Source organism: Mastomys coucha, unplaced genomic scaffold (assembly GCF_008632895.1).
Source record: "Mastomys coucha isolate ucsf_1 unplaced genomic scaffold, UCSF_Mcou_1 pScaffold6, whole genome shotgun sequence".
NCBI classification, from domain to species: domain Eukaryota; kingdom Metazoa; phylum Chordata; class Mammalia; order Rodentia; family Muridae; genus Mastomys; species Mastomys coucha.
This window is the reverse complement of record NW_022196912.1, coordinates 69,980,017-70,001,111: the sequence shown is the minus strand read 5'-3', so window position 1 is coordinate 70,001,111 and position 21,095 is coordinate 69,980,017. Positions and strand designations below refer to the sequence as shown.

Below are 21,095 nucleotides of genomic sequence, written 5' to 3'. Positions count from 1 at the left end.
ATAATGTTCTAATATTACTAAGAAAGCAGTTTTAACTTTGCTTTGTCTACTTACCATTGCTCTAGACTATAAGCTTCTCTGAGATAAGACCTGTCGGTACTTGGTGTCTACAGTACTTGGCATACTGCCTGGGATAAAGCAGTTACTCAACAAATGCTTCCCAGTGAAGTTCCAGAACTGATGATAATTCTTACAAAAGACCTAAATTTAATTTCCAGCACCTACATCAGGTAGCTACCAACCACTTTTAACTCCAGCTCCAGAGAAATCCAAAGTCTTTGACATCCACAGTCACCAGAAATCGTATGCACATATCCAGACATAGACACACAAAAATATTTTTTCAAACAATTTTTAGTTTTATTTTTGTTATTTTTTATATTATTCATTTCATGTGTGTTTTGCCTACATGTATGTATGCACCATGTGGTGCCTCTTAACTGCTCAGCCATCTCCCCAGGCCCAAATACAATTTTTTTTTCCAAATAGCCCACTTTTAGTAATTAATAGCCCTTCCATTTATTTCCGAACTTTTTCTTCTGTGTGTATGTATATCTGTCATGCTTATGTCCCATGACACACATGTGAGAGTCAGGGAACCGCTACAGGAGCCAATTCTCTCCAGTTCAGGTTATTAGTTTTAGCAGCAGACACCTTTACTAGAGAAGCATCTAGACGGCTCAAATTTATATTTCAATATGGGTGGATTGTCCATAAAATACATCAGAAGGGATTCAAAAGCACTGAATTGATGGACTCATAATCTTGATATACTTTTACCTTTACAAGTTCTTTAAATACAGCATGCTGAATCATTTTTCTTTTGTTCAGTCCAGATGCCATCTCTTCAAGATCAATTGCAGACCTTCAAAATGGTGACAATTGGGAAAGAAGAAAAGTCAGTTAAGATAATCTCAAAGTATTTCTATCCCATAGGATGTAAGAGTATTCAATTATTCATACTTATTAGCATTCAAATAATTGTTATAGATTTAAAAGATTATACCACAAAGAATTATACTATAAAAGACTAGATGCAAGACTTTGAGTAGTTTTTGAAGGTTTACAGTTCAACACATAATTACTTTCTCTGGATATAACCATAAAAATATTAATTTTATTCTTCTACAGATTGCAAATTTTATGCCCAGAGAAACACAATGATTTTCTAGCTCTAACTGTTTAAATGCTAGTGGTTCTGTATTTTCTCCCAGACTATCAATGTAAGAGAAGGAATGCTAGACTGGGATACAAGAAGTTATTAGAGGTGCCTGTATGGTTCCAGGTGTCCTATCCATAGGTCTCTCAAGGAATATTGTAACAAAGACCACACAGAGGATTCCTTTAAACAGGGACAGAGAAACCAAAATGCAGAACAAAAGAGAATATAACTCTTTAATCATGAGGAAGGCTGACTCATATACTCTTACCACAATATAAGGAAGAAACTGAATTGTTGAAAAGCTTTCACATTAAAATTGCATCACATTTAACTATGATAAAATTACTAACCCCACCCAAATAAGTAAATAAGATAGAAGAAATCTACCATGAAATGAAGCCATCCTTGATTTGATCATGGGACCGTAATTATGGAAATACACAGTCCTTCTATCTTTCTCTCTCCCTTCTCTCCATTTAAGTCTTTTAGCCAAAGCTGACCTGAAGCTCACTGTCTAACAAAGGCTGGTATTGAACCCAGGATACTCTTGACTCAGCCTCCCAGGTACAAGCCACCACACCTTGTTTCACAGGCAGTTTTCTGACACTTGAATTTAAAACATCCAGTGCTGCATAGAAGTATCTCATAATAAAGCAAACTTTACTAGTTACTGCTTCAATCCCAGTAAACCAAACTTAGTCTGTCTTGTTTTTACACATTAATTCAACTTACTTAACATTTTCTCTTAGTTGCTTCACTAGTTTAATATTAACATCTGCTTCCAATAATGCTGTACATACTTCTTTCAGCATAGCATTTAATACCTGAAAATAAATAAAATTGAAATATGCTCAGTGTTTTACTCCAGCAACATAAAAACAATGGCTGATGAGGTTTCATGTACTACAGCAGCTTAAAAACACTATAGCAATCGGAGGGGAGAAAAGACTTTTTTCCATTACCCTTGGAGAGAATATTGTTAAATCCCAGTCATTGTGTCAAAATAAGGCATGGCATTTAGTTTTACACACGTATTAATAACCGTGTATAATTATCCCTACAGCACACACTACCACACTAGGCTAAAATGCTAATCTTTTATATAAAGTGAAAGATACAAGAAAAAAACAGATAAGCACATGTCTAGTAAAGGAAAAAAAGGACTGTGAAGTTTTAGATCTATGTTGAAACAGAAGAACATACTATATTTTCAGATTCAAGAATTCAAAAGCTTCATTGTTTTGTTTTGGCTTTTTTTTTTTTAACTAAAGGTAGATTTGAGGGATTTTTTTAAAAAGTTCTGACTAATACAGTAAAATAATGGTAGGGGAGATGGGTCAGTGGGAAACAGCACTTACTGCTCCTCCAGGGGACCTGACTTTGATTCCTACAACTTGGGCAGCTCACAATCCCCTGTAACTCTTGCTCCAGAGACCCAACCTCTTCTGGCTTCCATGGGAACTAGCATTGTGCACATAACCTCACACAGACACAGACACAGACACACAGACACACACACACAAAGATAAAAAAATTTAAGTTAAAAAAAAAAAAAGGTGAATGCCAGGCAGTGGTGGTTCGTTCACTCCTTTAATCCGAGCATTTGGGAGGCAGAGGCAGGCAGATTTCTGAGTTCGATACCAGCCTGGTCTACAGAGTGAGTTCCAGGACAACCAGGGCTACACGGAGAAACCGTGTCTTGAACTAAAAAAATAAAAATAAAAAAAAAGGTGAAATGACACAGTAGTGGATTTTTCAATGCAAAGCACTCCTTACTGTAATTGTGTATTTATAGTACTTAATTGACATCAAATTAAATCACAAGTCTAAAGAGACATATTTAGTCCAGTTTTCTAATCCTAGTAACAATGTACCAGCACATGTATCTCATACTATATTTTCATACCTCTTCATTGATAATGGTGGCATTGCTCAATGAGCGTAATGCTGATGTTATTTTTCTTCCAAGATCTGCTAGAACCATCTTGAAGGTTTTAAGATGTATTTATGAGAACTCTAAAAAGGAAAAGAAAATATAAGTGAAAAACATTTCTCATTAACTCCTAAGTGAAAAAAAAGAGAATATTTAAACTCAAATTAAAGTATTCTAATGTTTGAATACTATAATTTCAGCTTCTAGCACCTCAACCTGCAACTTTAATACCTTGCTGTCCAAAAGATAAGCTTGGTTATGATATCTTCTATATACATATCTAATTAGAGAATCTTAAACATAAACCATCAGATCATTTAAATGTCCAATAATATCTGTTGAGGAAACGAAACTATGGTCTTAAGTTAATTTTGTTCTCTCTTCTGCACATGTTCATGAGTATGAGTAACTGAAAGGTGCATCATGTCTACTTGTAAAGAAAGAGAGAAAGAGAAGTGAACTCCACAGACATGGTGCTCAGCTCCCATATTACAGAACTCCATGCTATTCTGAATCTGACTCTTAAGTAGAAAAGAAAAAGGAAAGGAAAACTTACCTTAATTCATAAATCACTTAACTTTTGTAGCACAAAAATAAATCAAGTCCTGAGCCATTAACTACAAGACTGTCAGGCACCTACTAAATCACTCATATAAATAACATCATGTCTAAGGCTGGGCATGGTAACACACACCTTTAATCCCAACACTTGGGATTCATTATGAGATGGAGGCCAGCCTGATCTACATTGAGATCTCCAAGTTAATCAAAGCCACACAGTGAGACCACATCTCAAAACAAACAAATGTAAAATAAATCATATTACTTCATCTTATTCTTTTAACCACCAAGGAAACCATTCTTCTTCCCATTCTAAAGTGATTTACTGATTTCTCAACTCCAAAATACAGTAACTTCAAAACTCCTTTCCCTTAAGCTACACATAGGGGTACACTTCTGAAGTCCTGGAGCAGGAGGAACAGAAGCAATGAGTTGGAGGCCAACCTGAGTTACACAAGACAGTCTAAAGTGAGAACAAACAAAAAGGTGTAGCTTTGTAAAAGTATACAGATATACAGCTACATGTAAGGATGGCAGAACTCAACAGAAGTTATGACAACATAAATAAATATGATTGCCTATTCCTCAACAGGCTTTAACTACTAGCTAGTAAGACAAGGTACATGAAGGAACAGCAGAATAAATGCCAAAACAGAATTCCTCTTGCTTAACTACAAAAAAGAAAAAAGAAAAGAAAAGAAAAGAAAATCAAAGAAGAGAAAAGAAAATCGCTGCAGTGTTTCTGGTCTTCAGCCTGTCCTGTGAGACTTTGGACTGCAACTACAGCATTAGCCCTCCCACTTGCCAACAACTCCTGCAGATCCATCTTCAGGCTCATCAGCCTCCATAACTGTCTAAACCAATTCCTAGCAAAAATACCTACACACACATACAGAACTGAAGAAGAAGAAGAAGAGGAGGAAGAGGAAGAGGAGGAAGAGGAAGAGGAGGAAGAGGAAGAGGAGGAGGAAGAGAAGGAAGAAGAAGAAGAGGAAGAGGAGAAGGAAGAAGAAGAAGAGGAAGAGGAGGAGGAGAAGGAGGAGGGAGAAGAAGGAGGAGAAATAATAATAAAATAAATCGGTTTGCTTCTTTGGAGAACCTTGACAAATGACTAGTGAAGTAAACCTAACAATAAGGGGTCCCAGTCAACTCTTGGTTTCTATAAAAGTCACAAAACGAAAAATAAAATTAAGTTAAGCTAAGCAGGATAGGCTTTATCAAAATTTGGTTCTGAAGTCACAGGCACTTATTAGTTTTGGCTCAGTAAGAAAGAGCACTAACTTTCAGATGACCCAAGTTTAATTCCCAGCACCAACATGGCAGCTCACAACGCCAATAACTCCAGCTCTAGGGACTCTGGTACCCTCTTCTTGTATACCCTCTGGACCAGGCATATATGTGGTACACAGGCATACATGTAGGCAAAAATCCCATAAACATAAAAAATGAAATTTAAAAGGGAAACAGTGAAAAAATAGCTAAGATATTTGCCACATGAAGATTTTAAGAAACTGAGCTTAGGGGAGTTAAAGGGTGTAGGAAGGGAAACTAAACCTTAGGTCTAGTAGAAAAAGGGTTTCTTGGGCTGAGTAATTAGTTACATAAGTACTACATTCCAACTCAAGGAAATTTAGAAGTTAAAAATTATTATTTTCAGGTGTGGTGATACATACCTTTAATCCCAAAACGAGAGACAGAGGAAGCTCTCCATGTATTATTTCCAGGCCAGCCTATTCTATATAGTGAGTTCTGAGCCAGCAAGGTCTACATAGTGAAACACCATCTACATTTTAAAAATAATTAATTTATTGAAAAAAATTAAAGCTGGATATGGTGGCACAAACCTTTACTCCAGCACTCCAGCACACCACCACACAGGAAACAGAGGTAGACAGAGCTCTGTGAGCTGGAGGTCAGCCAGAGTAACACAGTGAGACCCTGTCTCCAAAAATATTAAAAATAAAATAAAATTTAAAAATTTAAATTATTGCTGACCTGATGAAAATGAGAAAAGGTTGTTTATCTTAAGCAAAGGTTGTTTTGTTTTAAAGTTACATGACTGCTTAACCTCAGAGAGCAACTACTTCATTGAAAAGATTCAAGATTTATTTCTTATCCCATCTCCAATATGCTAAATCAATGAAGTAATTACTTTTATGGAAGCAGAGGGCTGTTTTCATTCATCTTTCATCACTGTTACAGGAGTTATATGGTCCTGTCTATGACAACACAATGATCTTGTTAAGATGACATCATAAACAGGTCATCCTTCATTTCAAGTTATACCAGTTAATTCTTAAAAATGAATGTTAGAGGGCTGGAAAGATGGCTCACTGATAAAGAACACTTGTTCTTCCAGAGGACCTGGGTTCAATTCCCAGCACTCACATGGTGGTTCACAACCACCCATAATTCCAGTTCCAAAGGATGCATATAATTTTTCAACTTCTGCAAGGACCGGGCAGACAAGTGGGTAGCACATACATACATGCAAGCAGAACACTAGCATACACATAAAATAAAAAAGTTTTTTAATGACTCTAGTTGGGCACAGTGGTGCACACCCTTAATCCCAGTGCTTGGGAAACAGGATGGTTGGATATCTTCAAGTTCAAGGCCAGTTTGGTCTACAGGCCAATTCTATGACAGGCAGGGCTCCATTTAAAAAAAGAAAAAGAAAGCCAGGCAGTGGTGGCACATGCCTTTAATCCCAGCACTTGGGAGGCAGAGGCAGGTGGATTTCTGAGTTCGAGGCCAGCCTGGTCTACAGAGTGAGTTCCAGGACAGCCAGGGATACACAGAGAAACCTTGTCTTGAAAAAAATAAAATTCTAATTCCCCCACTATCTCTCTAGCCCCCACTTCACAGTCTAATGGAAGAAAAGGTAGAGAAAAACTTCTATTAGGCTAGACATGGTAATGCATACCTCACTGAGGCAGAGGATCCTAGGTTTAAGGCCAACCCTGGCTATAGAACAAGGTTATTTTAAAAGAAAAGGAACTGTTAGAACTTCTCCCATCCTCAGGAGTTTTCCTCACTTTTTATTAATAAATCCATGTTTGCTCTGAAAATAAATACAATTTTAAATGACTATCTGAGGTGCCTGGGGAAATGGTTCAATGTCTAAGAGTACCTGCTGTGCAAGCACGAGGACCTGAGTCTGACTTCCCAGCATCCACTGTAAAAGCTGTGCATGCACTGAGGTGTAGGTCCAAGGAACTCACTGGCCAAACAGCTAGCCAAAATAGTGGGCTTTAGGTTTAGTTAGAGACCCAGTCTCCATCATTACATGTTCCCTCTAAGGTGCACAGCTCCAAATCTTCAGATGAATACACAGCCTAGAGTAACTGCAGAAATCAGGAAGATGAAAAGGGACCACTGGTGGTGTGAGGAAACAACACAGAGGGACATAGTGGGGTCTAAGTGATTTGACGGGGAGAGAGGAAAACAGGGCTCTACATAGGAAATTAAGGCTCTAATTAGGAAGTGGAGAGGGAGAGAAATTCAGGGACAGAAGGGTAAAACAAGGGAGTTTGAAAAGAAATTATAAGGATGCATACTATTAAAGATCTACCTATAACAAAACAAATAAAACTAAAATACATTTAAGTCTGTATGTAAATAAATACATATATAGTTTAAATGAAAAATTTTAAATCAGAGATAACAACACCCCTCCCCCCAATCAATGACCATCTAACAAAACCTCCATCAGCAACCATGAAAAGCCCCCTTTTGAGTTGCTGTTGGTTGGCCTTCCCCACCAACAGAGGTAGAAGGCAAGTCCCTATTAGTGAAGACATCATGTACTTAAGACCTAGAGCCCAAAGGCCTCTCTCTGAGCCGGAACTCACCAGCAAGCTTCCTCCCCAAACACTAGCTTTCTTGGACCAGAATCAAGAGTTAGAAGTCTACAAAAGTTTACCAAGAGGTTTTACAGAGACAGGTTGCAAAGAGAGAACCAGCTAGATATAGATGAAGACAGAATGAACCAGAGAATGAGAAGGAGCCAGAAGATTAGAACAGATTGCCAGTCTCCAAGGATGAAAACATTCTAGGCCGAGATAAGATTTTTTGGAGGCTAGAATCTTCCAGGATTAGGTCTAGGTTAGCAGACGAAGGCAGCCAAGATGACAATTACTTCAGTTGAATAAAAGTTACTTTTACAAATATGTAGATAAGTGTTCCTTTTACTGCACTACTTTGCTGTTTATTTTAGGAATGGGGGTGGTGTTAATGATGCCCAGGGTCACCTCCAATTCCTGTGCTCAAGTAGGTCCCCTATCCCAACTACAAAGTAGCTCACTAAGCACATGCGGCTTAATCTTTTTAAAAATTGAACATACACATAACAACACTCAACAAATAAGGGTCAAAACTCAAAAACACACTGCTTCTATACATTTCCACATACACAACACATATCCACATATGGAAGCAGTTACTGCAGAAAGCGTAGAACTCTCAAAATGAAGGCCAGAGAAAAGTGCATGTAAATGGTTGGCATGTGGGAATGGTGTATGGAAGCAACACAAGGATGAGAACTCTCACGGTGAGTCTATGGAAGCTCGAGTATTCTATCAACATGAGGCAAAGGAGAGAGCAAATCAACCAAGACTAAAAGTATCCCAAGAGACTGCAATTTATACTAGTCATCTTTGCCTCTAAAAGCACACGGGAAAAAAACTATCTTTAAAAGAAAGAAAAGCAGTAGCAGGAACAGAGAGTCACAGGAGTACTCCTTGTATAACAACAGTCTTTATTTATTAAATCAGAAAATACTAAATCTGTCCTATCAGAAAGTTGAGGTAAAGAGGTTTGAGGGGAATGCCTCTTCTGCACCACTGCAGCGTTGTCATAGGAACTGTACTACTTTAGTTAACCCTCTTCTATCCTTGCGAGTCCATTAGGAAATTGAGGCTAGCCTTCAAAAGCAAATGACTCAGACCAATCTCTTAAGTGGCACATTAACTGTCATCACTGTCCCACATCTCTTTGGGCCTAACTAGAGTCAGGGTATAATATACATTTATGGACTTTTTCATCCCCTGTACTGCTAGAATCTTCATGTTAGGAGTAGTGTCCTTCATTACCTTATCTCTTCAGCTTAAAAAGAAAAAAACAAAGAAAGCCTCATAAACATTTTGTTCAAATGCTATCTAACAACTAAGTGAAGACTGGCAACAGACAAGCTGATTAAGAAAGTTTCAAAAAAAAAAAACAACAAAAAAAAAACCAACTTGGTCAGTAGCGTCAGCTGATAAGAGGAAAAGTCCTCAGCACATCTTATCATTGTCGCTAAACTAAAAGTTCTTATTCTGCTACATAAAGAACAATATGCTAACCAACATGCTAATAAACACTAAAAGATAGGAAAATAAATCCTAGTATATGTCAAAAGGCTTTGGGGAAGCAGCTTTATCTAAATTTATCTAAATTCCTGTGCAGGAATGCCTTCCATAAGTCAAGCCTACAAATGCTTACTTATTTGGCTCGGGTAAATCTAAGACAAATTAAAAGGGTAACAGCGCATCGTTTAGTAAAACTTGTAGTGGAGGACAAGAGTAAAAGTGTCAGTGCAGCCCAGCCTCGGTGATCACAGCCTGTGGCGACCGGGGAAGACTTCCGCAAAAGCGGAGCTCTAACTAGGGGGTCTGGCTGCGCTCCCCCAGCGCAGAGCGAGGAAAACCCCCACACTCACCGCAAAAGGCACCACTAAATCCGTGGCCCAACAGGGCCGGCGAGTCCTTGTCGAGGCTCCACGCCGCAGAAGGAAACCCAGGAACACAGGAAGCAGACGGACAAGGACGACCCCGCAGCCCAACTTCCCAGCTTCAGAGACGAGGGGCCCAGAGCTCGGCACAGGGAATCCAACTCCCACCAGCTGGAATACCGACGACTGCCACCGAACCTTCCGCCCAATGAGGAGACGTCATCACTCAGCGTAGTTCAGCCCTACGTGCAAACACACTTCCGCTTCCGGGGCACAAGGCCCCCGTTTCGACGGCTCCCCTCTGCTAATGGTTGATGGGGTGTTTCTTTGCTTGAGCTGACCTTTGACCTTAGTGTTCTCTCTGTACGTCACTGCGGCGGCAAGCTAGCCGCGAAAGAGACCCTCACCGGGTGCAATCCCGGGGAAAAGTCAGAACTTAAGGAAAAGCGACTAGGCGAACGGGTGACGGAGAACTCCGCGTGGGACCAGGGCTTCTGCAGCCGCGAGAGACGGGACCTCCCCAGGGGGCGGGGCTTAGCGTTTCGGCTTTCAGACTGGAAGATCTGAGGTGGGCGGGGTCGCAGGGGCCGCTTGTCTGCCTGCGCGTGCTCGGTGAGAACCTGCTCCTGTCTTGTTGGCTGACTTCGCCATGGACTTTCGGTCGGCTCGGAGAGCTGTGCTTCAGCTGCTCCGAACTACGGCTCCCGCAGACGTCCCGGCACTGCTCCACTGGATGAGGACTACCCGTAAGCCATCTTGTCTAGAGCCCGGCGGTTGGTGGTTGGCTGTTGGATTTAGTCTTTGGGTACCAGGGAGGGGCGGGGCTTGGCACCGGGTCTCTAGGCAGCTCTTGATCAGAGTGCATTTTAGGATTGAATGCCTGAGAATCAACTTTAGGTGGTTTTGTGATTCCGGTGCTGACTTTGGGCAAGCCTCTAAGAACATCTTTGCTCAGTTACTCGTGCCGACGGATACTACTTGGAAAAACTCTGTGCAAGTTATCTGTGGATAACTGTGGAGTTATCCTCAAGGCAAAGAAAATCACATATACCTGGTACATTTATATATACATGGTAAAATAGACCATTTAATAATCTTTCAGGGGAAGAAAAACTTCTTTTAAACTGTTCATAGTTAACATGAAAAGTCACAAATTAAAATCGAGGAAATAAGGTGATAAGATCTGGTTAGTGGATAAAATTTTCTTCTCCAGCAAGTAAAACCTAGAAACTATACCAATGTATACTATTCTGAAAAACATTAATCCTCAAGGTTACTTTCATTCAGATCCTAAAAGTATTCTTTTTTTTTTTTTTAAGATTAATTTATATTAGTACACTGTAGTTGTCTTCAGAAGAAGGCATCAGATCCCATTACAGATGTGAGCCATCATGTGGTTGCTGGGAATTGAACTCAGGACCTCTGGAAGAGTAGTCGATGCTCTTAACCACTGAGCCATCTCTCTAGCTCCATATTTTTACTTTTTTAAATTTTATTTTGTGTGTATTGGGGGTGGGGAGAGCTTGCCGTGGCGTGCATGTGAAAATCAGGATTACTTGGGGGAATTGGGTCTCTCCTTCTACACTACATTCCTGCTATCAGGCTCACATGGTCATGTAGCAAGGGTCTTTACCTGAGCTGTCTCGCTGGTGACGTTTTTGCTTTTTAAAGATTTGTTTTTATCTATATACCTGTGAGTGAACTCGATGTGTGCAGGGGCTAGAAAAGGGTGTTGAACCTTTTGGAGGTAGAGGTACGGACAGTTGTGAGCCTCCTGGGGTGAGTGCTGAGAAGCAAACTCAGATCCTCTGCAAGTCCTCTACAAGAGCAGCAGCAAGGAGCGATCCCAAGCACTAGGCCACCGCTCCAACCCCCCACCCTACCCTTCTGCTCTGGAAGTTTGTGTAACTTACTGGAAAACAACTTGAGTTTCTGAAGAACAATTTTTGGTTGGTTGGTTGGTTTTGATTTTTTGAGACAGGGTTTCTATGAGACAGGGTTCTGGCTATCCTAGAACTCACTCTATAGAACAGGCTAGCCTTGAATTCACAGAGATCCACCTGCCCCCGCCTCCCAGGTGTTGGGATTGAAGACATGCACCACTACATCCAACTCTGAGGAATGTTTAATGTGATTTTAAGAAATTAGATCATATAGCTTGAGTGCTTTGTTTCTTTCTTTTTTTTTTTTAAATGAGGTTCCATTATATAGCCCAGGTTAGCCTTGTACTGGAGATCCTCCAAATTCTCTCTGCCTCCAAAGTACTGGGATTACAGGTGTGCCATCTGTACCTGCCTGTGTTACCAACCAAAACAAAAAATATATTAGTACCTGTCTGTTCTGGTAAGTGATGAATAACACACAGTTTCAACGTTTACATTTTGATTACCTGTTCAAATTACATTTCCACACATAAATGGCTTGTTGGTTTGTTTGTTTTAGCAGATCTCATGTAGCCCCAAGTAGCCTTGAATTCCCTGAGTAGTTGAGGATGACCTTATACTTCTGGTGCCCCTGCTTCTACTTCCTGGCTGCTGGGATTTCCCTTTTTCACCTTCTTAGCTTATGCAGGGCTTAGGGTAGATCCCAGAACTTCATGTATGCTATGCAAACAGTCTACCAATACAATTGCTTCTGGACCCATTTTCCAGCAAAAATGTTATGATTTCATTTTTCTTTATGATTCAATAAAATTCCATTGCATGTATGCGCCACATTTTCTTTGTCTGTTCATCTGTTGGTGGACATCCATTTTGACTCCATTTCTTAGGTATTCTGTGTGTTAGTTAGGAGTTGTGGCATGTTTGTTTGGTACATTGTGTTCTAATACATTTGCATGGTTTCTAAAATTAGTTGTTTTCTTTGATTTCTTTCATTATACAGCTTAGGTCCAACATGTTTTGTTAAATATATCTATTTCTTTTTCTTTGGAGCTATTATAAATTGTAGGTTTTTAAAATATGTGATGTTCTATTATTATCATTATTTTTGTTGCTATTGTTTTATGTGTATGGGGGCTTTGCCTGTATATATGCCTCCAGCACCACACGTGCCTGATGTCTGGGGAGACCAGAAGCAGGTTACAGGTGGTTATAAGCCACAATGTGGGTGCTACGAATTGATCCTGGGTCCTCTGGAAGAGCAGCCAGCGCCCTAAACCAGAGCCATCTCCAGCCCAGTTGTAGGGTTTTGTTTTGTTTTGTTTTTAGGTTTATTTGCTTTATGTTTATGAGTATTTTGCTAGCTTTTATATATGTGTACAATGTATATGCATAGTACCTGCAAAGGCTAGTAGATGGTGTGGATCCCAGGAACTGGAGTGACAGATGGTGTGAGCCACCATGTGGGTACTGGGAATGAATCCAGATCCTCTTCAAGTGCTCTGCTACCAAGCCATCTCTCCAGCCCATAAATTGTGTTTTTAGTTTCTGTTTCTACATATAAAAGTAAGGCTGATTGTTCTTTGTTGTTTTGTAACCTGTGACCTTGTTGAAATGACTGGTTTTAGGAACTTCCCTGTTTAGAAACAGTCTTTTCTACATGGATAATCATGTCATGGACAAGCATGATTTCTTATTTTAGTGTTTTTAGTTTTTTGAAAAACTCGTTCAATATATTTTGGTCATGTTTTTTCCCTTCCACCAACTCCTCCCAGATCCTCAACTCCACTTCATATTCTTTCTCTTAGAGAAAAGCAAAACTCAAAGCCAAACAAAAATATGAAGTGCTTCATGAGTTTTCATGTCATCCTCTGTGAGGCCATGGGCATGTATGACCTGTTTTCTTTCCCCAACCTCCTATTTTTTTTTTTTTTCTTTTTACCAAACTGCATGACAGTGTCCTTTCTTCCTATGTATGTTGCTAGCTAGTCCTGCTGCCTTACCTGCACTAAGTGAAACTATTAAGAGTGGGCCTCCTTCCCTCACCCCCAGTCTTCAGTCATTAAGTAGAGGTAGTTGTAGAGGTTTCTCTGGAGGAACCTGGCTGCTCCTTTCTTACCTGTTTACTCAGGCCTTTCTACAAGAGCTGAAGACACTTCCAGATCTTCTTGTGTTGCTAAACTGTCTTTCACTGATGAGAGAAGGCAAAACCAGCCTGTCATTTTTTCTGCTACTGGGCAGAGGGTCAGGCAATGCCCATGCACTGAGGGCCTGAGACAGATGCTCCAGTGGTGCTAGCTGAGCCACACTGCTCCATGTGCATGGGAGGTGGAGCTCTCCAGTGATCTCTGCTGTTCTGTTTTCTCTGTCTCTCGCCACAAACAAGCTTTTCTAAAGTTTATGCTTTTGTTCTGTTTTCTGTGTGTGCTTAATAGTGGTTCTGGTTTGCAGACCCTGCGTAATCTACAGTAAAGATTTTAAAACTTTACCAGAGTGTGCTTCCTCAGATTCTGTGGTAACTAAACATTTCACTTTCTTTCCAGTTTTCTGAGCTCTTTTGTGATGCCTGTTGGGTTGTTTATAGGGCGTTTAGTTGTGTTTAGAAGAGAGCAAGGGAAAATGTTCATCTTGTCAGGGACCAGAAGTCTCTTTAATGATAGGGTTCCATAGTAAGCATCATACAACCTTACTTGTGCACTATACGCATTAAAGATAGAGACTTGGATGAACAAGAGGGGGTAATATAGGTCAGTCAAATGGAGCAGTGTGCTTAGGAAGAACATGGGAAACAACTGAGTTGTGTCTAGAGCAAAAATATTAGGGAATAATGAGAGTAGAAAATGAAACGTTGACCTCACACCTTTTAGAATGACTCTTATCAAAAATGTCAAAAATGACATGTTGGCAAAAATGTGAAGTAAAAGCTGTTGTTGTATATTGTTGATAGAACATTTTGGAAAGTGGTATGGGGAAGCTCTGAAAACACTAAAAATACAATTAGCATAGTTACCAATTCCAGTTATACATGTGTGTGTGTGTGTGTGTGTGTGTGTGTCCAAATGAATTAAAATTGGTATACCAAACCTGTGTGTACCCCTGTTTATTACAGCATTGTTCACAGTGTCTATAACATGCAAACAGTGGCTATCAACCAATGAATGGAGTTTTAAGACGTTTTATATAGATATTACAATAGAATATTACTCAGCTTTTGTTAGTTTGCTTGCTTGCTTGCTCCTTTAGTAGTAGCATTGACCTAGAGTCTCCCACATGCTAAGCACCAGTCTTCCTTTAAAAGGAAGAAAATTCTGTTACTCAAAACAACTTAGATAAATGTAGAGAGTATTGTGTTATGTGAAATAAGCCAGGCACAGAAAGATAGATACTGAATTATCACACTGTAGTAGTTTCTTTTCTCTCATCTCTATGGCTCAGATAACCTCCCAAGAGGTAACTTAACTAGTTACTCACATCTCCACAACCAACCAGGAAGCCAAGACCATGGGCTGAACCGGGGCTTTATCCCTCTAGTTCTTCCCCTCTCTCTCCACCAGCTAGGTCCTTTGTCCACAGAGTTCCACAGCATCCCCTAATCAGCGCCACTAACTGAAGCTCAGGTGATCAAACACATCCAAAGGCTAGCACTCTCGTGGTGAGTAGGAAATTGCTAGACTTGGAGAAATGTAGGACAGGAGTCACTACATGTAGCAGAGGGAATGTAGTGAAGAGGGGAGATGTTGATCATCAGATAGAAAATTGAAGGAGTGGGAGTTTTTAGGACAAGGTTTCCCTGTATAGCCTTGGCTAGAACATGCTCTGTAGACCAGGCTGGCCTTGAATTCACAGAGATTGCCTGCCTGTGCCTACTGAGTGCTCAGATTTAAAGGCATGGGCTACCATCACCCAGCAAAAAGCAAATTTTTAACTGGACTGATTTGGTTCTTCGGTGAACTTTATATGTATCCCAGAAAAATGTAAAAATGATTGTTTGTTAATTTAAGATTAAATTGAAAAAAATTAGGACAATTAGACTCTGGTGTCAAGGGCTTTAAAAGTGAACAGTGAAGTCTGATACATTGAGAAATAGAAAACCATCTAAAACTTGTAGGGAAGGGGAGTGGAAGTAAGATTAAAGTTGTCAGAAAGGGGCACATTACACCATGGAACTTGAGTGAGAAGTTACCGGGTGCCGTGTGAAGTGGTCACCACTGTGAGTTCCCTAAAGTGACAAGAAGAGAACAATGCTAGAACTGAATACTACAGAGGACAAGTGGGGCTCCCAAATTCTTACAGTCGACGTGCGTGTTCACACTCGTGTGCACACTACGGCGAGCGTGTGGAGGTGGCTTTGTCCGTGGTTTTGCCTCCCACCTTTGCCTGGTTGCTGGGAGCTGAGCTTCACAGGCCTGTGACTGACACTAGTGCCTTTTCCTGCCAGCCCATCGGTTTCAGCAGCCCCCAAAGTGGGGCTTCTTAGGCTCTCAGCCCTGGCTGTTTATTTCCTGTATATTTAATTAAATGTATGCAGAACTTCTAAAGCCCTGTGGAGAAATTCTTCCTTTCTCCTCTCTTCCCACCCGCTTCTGTATCATTTGAGAAAATCTTAACTGTCCTTAGGCAGTCAGTTAACACTTTAATCTTTTTCCAAAAGGTTAGAGTTTCCAAAGAACTGTTACTCCACCTTCTGAAAATAGCTGTCATACAGGTTAAAAGATGTTCGGTCTAACTAGTAATTGAATAAATGCAAATTAAAACAACCAAGTTTGTTTCTATGATTACAGCCAATGCTGAGGCAGTTTGATGAAATATATATTCTTTTGTAGTCTCGAGCTAGGATCTTGCAGTTCGTTCCAGGCTGTTGTAGAATTGGTCACCACCCTGTGTTAGCCTCCTACCAGTAGGAAGGGAGGGTAGAAAGAATAATACTGGGATTAAAGGCAGGATTAAATGCCACTGCACTGAAGACCACCCATTCTTACTCATTTGTCAGAGCAATTTAGTATGATCTTTCAGAAAATTGGAAAGTACATTGCAAAACCCTTCAACATGTTTTAGTACTTGAGTAAGGAGACAGTCAGAGCTGATTGAGTCCATGCATGCCTTTCTACCACAAAAGTACACACAGAGACATGCACATACATGTACAAATAAGTTAAATGTGATTTTTTTAAAAAAATTTTTAAAATATTTATTTATTTTATGCATGTGAGTATACTACTACTTTCTTCAGACACACCAGAAGAGGGCATCAGCTCTCATTACAGATGGTTGTGAGCCACCATGTGGTTGCTGGGAATTGAACTCAGGACCTCTGGAAGAGCAGTCAATGCTCTTAACCACTGAGCCAACTCTCCAGCCTGATTTAACATCTTTTTAAGGTGGACACCATGATGCATTTCCTTAAATCCTAGCACTTAGAAGGCAGATATAGGCAGATCTGAGTTCAAGGTCAGCCTGTTGGACATCATAACTTTCAGGCCAGCTAGAGCTACATGTTGAGACCCTTTTGCAAAATAATAATAATTTTTTTGATGGATGTTTCAGCAGCAGATTTTTTTTCCCCCAGCAGTTTGATTATATTGCCCCTGGCCAGCCATAAACTCCTGGGTTCAGGAAGTCCCCTAGAATAGCTAGAGTCACAGCCGTGTGCCACTAAGTCTAGTTTCAACAAATCTAGTTTCTTAGGGTAAGTATCATCTAATAGTAAAGTGAATTCAAAGGCCAGAGAGATGACTCAGTGGTTAAAGGATCTGTCACCACCTTCCACCCTGAATTCTATCCCTGAGACCCACATGCTAGGATAATGCACGGCCTCCATAGGTTGTCATCCATGGCAGATGAAGTAGATAAGTATGTAATAAATGTTTTAAAGTGATTTCCATTTTATAGACTTCCATAGTACATTGGTTGCCTTTCTGATATTTTTATAGCCATTACTAGGGAAAAATAAATTAGCTAATCTTTTATAAGTTATGTTTCAATTATTATAGATAATAAAATTAATTTTAGCCATCTTGACTGAAAATTTCCTTTTGAAGTCTGAAAGTTTCTAATTATTGTGAATCTGGGACAAATGAATAAAGAAAACACTTGGATCAGAAAAAGAACATTTAGGAAAAACATATATGAAACTAGCCTATCAAAATGGTCAGATTGTGCATGTTTTCATTTCAACCATGAAATTAGTAAATTTTTAAATTACTTTGAGATATGTGGAAGAGGGCATTAAGTGCATTTGAGTTCAAGTACTGGTAGAACTCAAGAATTGGAACTGGAGTGATTTGTGATTTGGGGTGTGGGAACTGAACTTGGATCCATGTAAGAACAGTCTATGCTCTTAACCACTGAGCCATCTTTCAGCCCCTGGTAGTTCTTTTAAAGTGTAATTTTAGGCCAGGCAGTGGTGGTGCACGCCTTTAATCCCAGCACTTGGGGGAAGCAGAGGCAGGCGGATTTCTGAGTTCGAGGCCAGTCTGATCTACAGAGTGAGTTCCAGGACAGCCAGGGCCACACAGAGAAACCCTGTCTCGAAAAACCAAAAAAAAAAAAAAAAAAAAAAAAAAAAAAAAAAAAAAAAAAGAAAGAAAAGAAAAGAAAATGAACTTAATAAACATCACTGATCCTCAAATATAAATAACTTTTTTTCTTTTTTTATAAATAACTTTTTGAATGATGGTTATACCTGATTACAATTCTGACAATATTTTTATTATAATTATTAATATTTATGTATGTATGAATGTGTGTAGGCATGTATGTAGAGATCAAAATACAACCTGTAGGAGTCAAACTGGGGATCAAACCCAGGTCATTAGGCTTGCACCAGGTACCTTTACTCACTGAGCCAACCTCCCAGCCCCCTAAGGCAATGTTCTAAATATTCCATTTATGTTTTCATTTAACTCCCCAAACAGTCTTTTGATGTGGCATGGTTATTTTCATTATGTAGATAAAGGCAACTGGGACTCAAAGAGGAGTAACTTGTCCAAATAATAAGTTGGTGGCACAGGATTCAGATTCAAGCAGTCTAACTCAAAATCCACTCTTCGATCTCTGTGCATTCCAAAGAGGTGAAGCCAGATGAGAAAAAGGTTGACTATATACTATGTAAGATCCCACTAGAAACAGCACAAAGCAGTCTGCAGTTACTGGGGAAATCCCTTCTACCTTGGAATACAATCAAGTCAGAACTCTTGGGGTTTTTACTTTTTTTTTTTTTTTTAATATTTGTACCATGTATAAGGTTCTTAGATGTAAATGACTATATTTGAAAACTTGCACAATCTAGTATCCCTTGAATGCTCATCCAGTAAATATATAGCATTAAAGGTAATGATACCATTCAAGCAGAAGGAGAAAAACTGATTGAATGTTACAGAGAGGCAAATTCTAACTTAACCAAACCAAGAAACCCTTCCCTGAGTGTGCTCAACCCTAAGCAGCTGTGTATCAGATATCAAGACAGTATTCTGTGTATCGTGGTACATGGTATTCTGCCACTCGGTAAAAGAGGTCATAGCATAGCTCCCTAAGATCCTTTGATTTTAGAGGTAAACTCATATCAAGACATTGTTTTGTTAACAGTACTGTAACTAAATTTCAAGAAATTGGGCCTTAGGTTATTTTCATTTAATATAATGAGATTTTTAGTTTTCTTTAAGAGTCCTGGTGTAAGTAAATTAAATTTGAGTCATACAAGTTCTCACAGACTGTTTTATCTGTAAGAGCAACTAAGCAGATTCTAGGTATTAATTAACACCTTGGGAAAATGTAATTAGATTTTAGGAATATGGTGGGAAAAGGCCATGTTGGGAGGAGGACAGTGCCACCAAAGACAGTCTTCACGTTCCACCTAAAACATTGAGTTTGTTAACTCTATTTTGTTTCATTATAAGGTATACTTGGCCTCTTAGAACTTTTGAATCAGTAACTTAGACTATTAAGCTAGATGTATAAGGAAAGAAAGAAAAAGGCCTTCTCATATCAGTTCAGAGCCAAGCAGTCTATTTCGGTGTTAATTAATTCCCCTTGCTCAAGTTTTGCAAAGAATATTCCTGTGCAGAGAGACAGGCCGACTCAGTGGCAAGGAAGAACACCTTCCTTATGGGCATCGGCCACAGCTTTCATACTGCTACCGGCCTTCTATATGGCATCTGAGATTCAGTTAAACTTAAGACTTGGTGTCCTAAATGTGGTCTAGCTTTCTGTCCTTCATGTTGGTGCTGTAGCAGTGAACTGGCTCTGTATATGAAAGAACTTCGCAAGCTATGAAACATTATCTCATTTGCAGTTATTTATAACATGAAAATGTCATTCTAAACAAATAAAAAGTATCCTGTTTAAGAAGAAAGCCTCACAGGGTAGTGGTGGTGCATACCTTTAATCCCAGGACTTGGGAGACAGAGGCAGGGGGATCTCTGTGACTTCAAGGCCAGCCAGGGCTACAAAAGAGAAACCTGGTCTCAAAAAACAAGAAACAAAAAGAAGAGAGCCAGGCTTGGTGGTCTCTCACACCCTTGATCCCAGCACTCAGGAGGCAGAGGCAGATAGTTATGAGTTTGAGCCAGGTTTACATAGTTTGTTTGAAGCAAGCCAAGAGTACATAGACATACCTTGTCTCAAAAAAGGAGGTAGCCAGAGGCCACCAAGGTAAGTTGGTGGGCAATCTGACAGCCTGAGTTTGCTCCTAGAATCCCACATAGAGCAAGAAGAACCAACTCCTAAAAACTGTCCTTAGACCACTGCTCACAAAATAAGTATTTCTAAAAAATGTTGTTCAAAAAAGGAAACGAGGTGTGGAGATATACATCTCTAATCCTATCATTTGAAAGGTCGGGACAGCAGAAACGAGAGTTCAAGGCCCAGTTTGGGCAATATGAGACCATGACTCAAAAAAAAAAATTTTTTTTTTATTAAAGGAAACTGGACATGGTAGTACATGTCTTTTTTTAAGATTTATTTATTCATTTTATGTATATGAGTACACTGTAGCTATATGATGGTCGCGAGCCATCATATGGTTGCTGGGAATTGAACTCGGGACCTCTGCTTGCTCTGGCCCAATGATTTATTTATTTATTGTTATAAAATAAGTACACTGTAGCTGTCTTCAGACACACCAGAAGAGGGCGTCAGATCTCATTATGGGTGATTGTGAGCCACCATGTGGTTGCTGGGATTTGAACTCAGGAACTTTGGAAGAGCAGTCAACACCAGAAGAGGGCGTCAGATCTCATTATGGGTGATTGTGAGCCACCATGTGTTGCTGGGATTTGAACTCAGGAACTTTGGAAGAGCAGTCAGTGCTCTTAAATGCTGAGCCATCTCTCCAGCCCTGGTAGTGCATGTCTTTAATCCTAGTACTCAGAAGGCAGAGGCAAGTGGATCACTGAGTTCAAGGCCAGCCTGGTCTACAGGGTAAGACTGTCTTAAAAAAAAAAAAAAAAGAGGCGGTTCCAACATGGCGGAGCTGACGGTGGAGGTTCGCGGCTCCAACGGGGCTTTCTACAAGGGATTTATCAAAGATGTCCACAAAGACTCCCTCACAGTTGTTTTTGAAAATAATTGGCAACCAGAATGCCAGGTTCCGTTTAATGAAGTACGATTACCACCACCACCTGATATAAAAAAAAGAAATTAGTGAAGGAGATGAAGTAGAGGTATATTCAAGAGCAAATGACCAAGAGCCATGTGGATGGTGGCTGGCTAAAGTTCGGATGATGAAAGGAGAGTTTTATGTCATTGAATATGCTGCTTGTGATGCCACTTACAATGAAACAGTCACATTTGAACGACTTCGGCCTGTCAATCAAAATAAAACTGTCAAAAAAAATACCTTCTTTAAGT

General features: G+C 39.8%; 2 protein-coding genes across 4 annotated transcripts in view; one reads left to right on the top strand and one right to left on the bottom strand.

The window, feature by feature from the left end:
- Srp54 (signal recognition particle 54) overlaps positions 1-9,617 on the bottom strand; it is a 32,324-nt gene extending 22,707 nt beyond the window's left edge. Inside the window, exons 1-5 of one of the 3 annotated variants that reach the window (XM_031357654.1) lie at positions 5,809-5,828; positions 5,330-5,439; positions 3,069-3,178; positions 1,895-1,986; positions 781-865 (exon numbers count right to left, since the gene is read on the bottom strand). In XM_031357654.1, coding sequence (XP_031213514.1) covers positions 781-865; positions 1,895-1,986; positions 3,069-3,146 — 255 coding nt within the window. In that variant the 5' untranslated portion in view covers positions 3,147-3,178; positions 5,330-5,439; positions 5,809-5,828. Of the gene's footprint in view, positions 1-780; positions 866-1,894; positions 1,987-3,068; positions 3,179-5,329; positions 5,440-5,808; positions 5,849-9,357 lie in introns of those variants that run through there. The other 2 variants (XM_031357653.1, XM_031357655.1) reach the window with 2 other exon arrangements.
- A 116-nt stretch (positions 9,618-9,733) lies between these two features.
- Positions 9,734-21,095, top strand: part of LOC116080952 — a 38,187-nt gene continuing 26,825 nt past the window's right edge. The window contains exon 1 of the mRNA XM_031357656.1: positions 9,734-10,115. Coding sequence (XP_031213516.1) covers positions 10,019-10,115 — 97 coding nt within the window. The 5' untranslated portion in view covers positions 9,734-10,018. The remainder of the gene's footprint in view (positions 10,116-21,095) is intronic.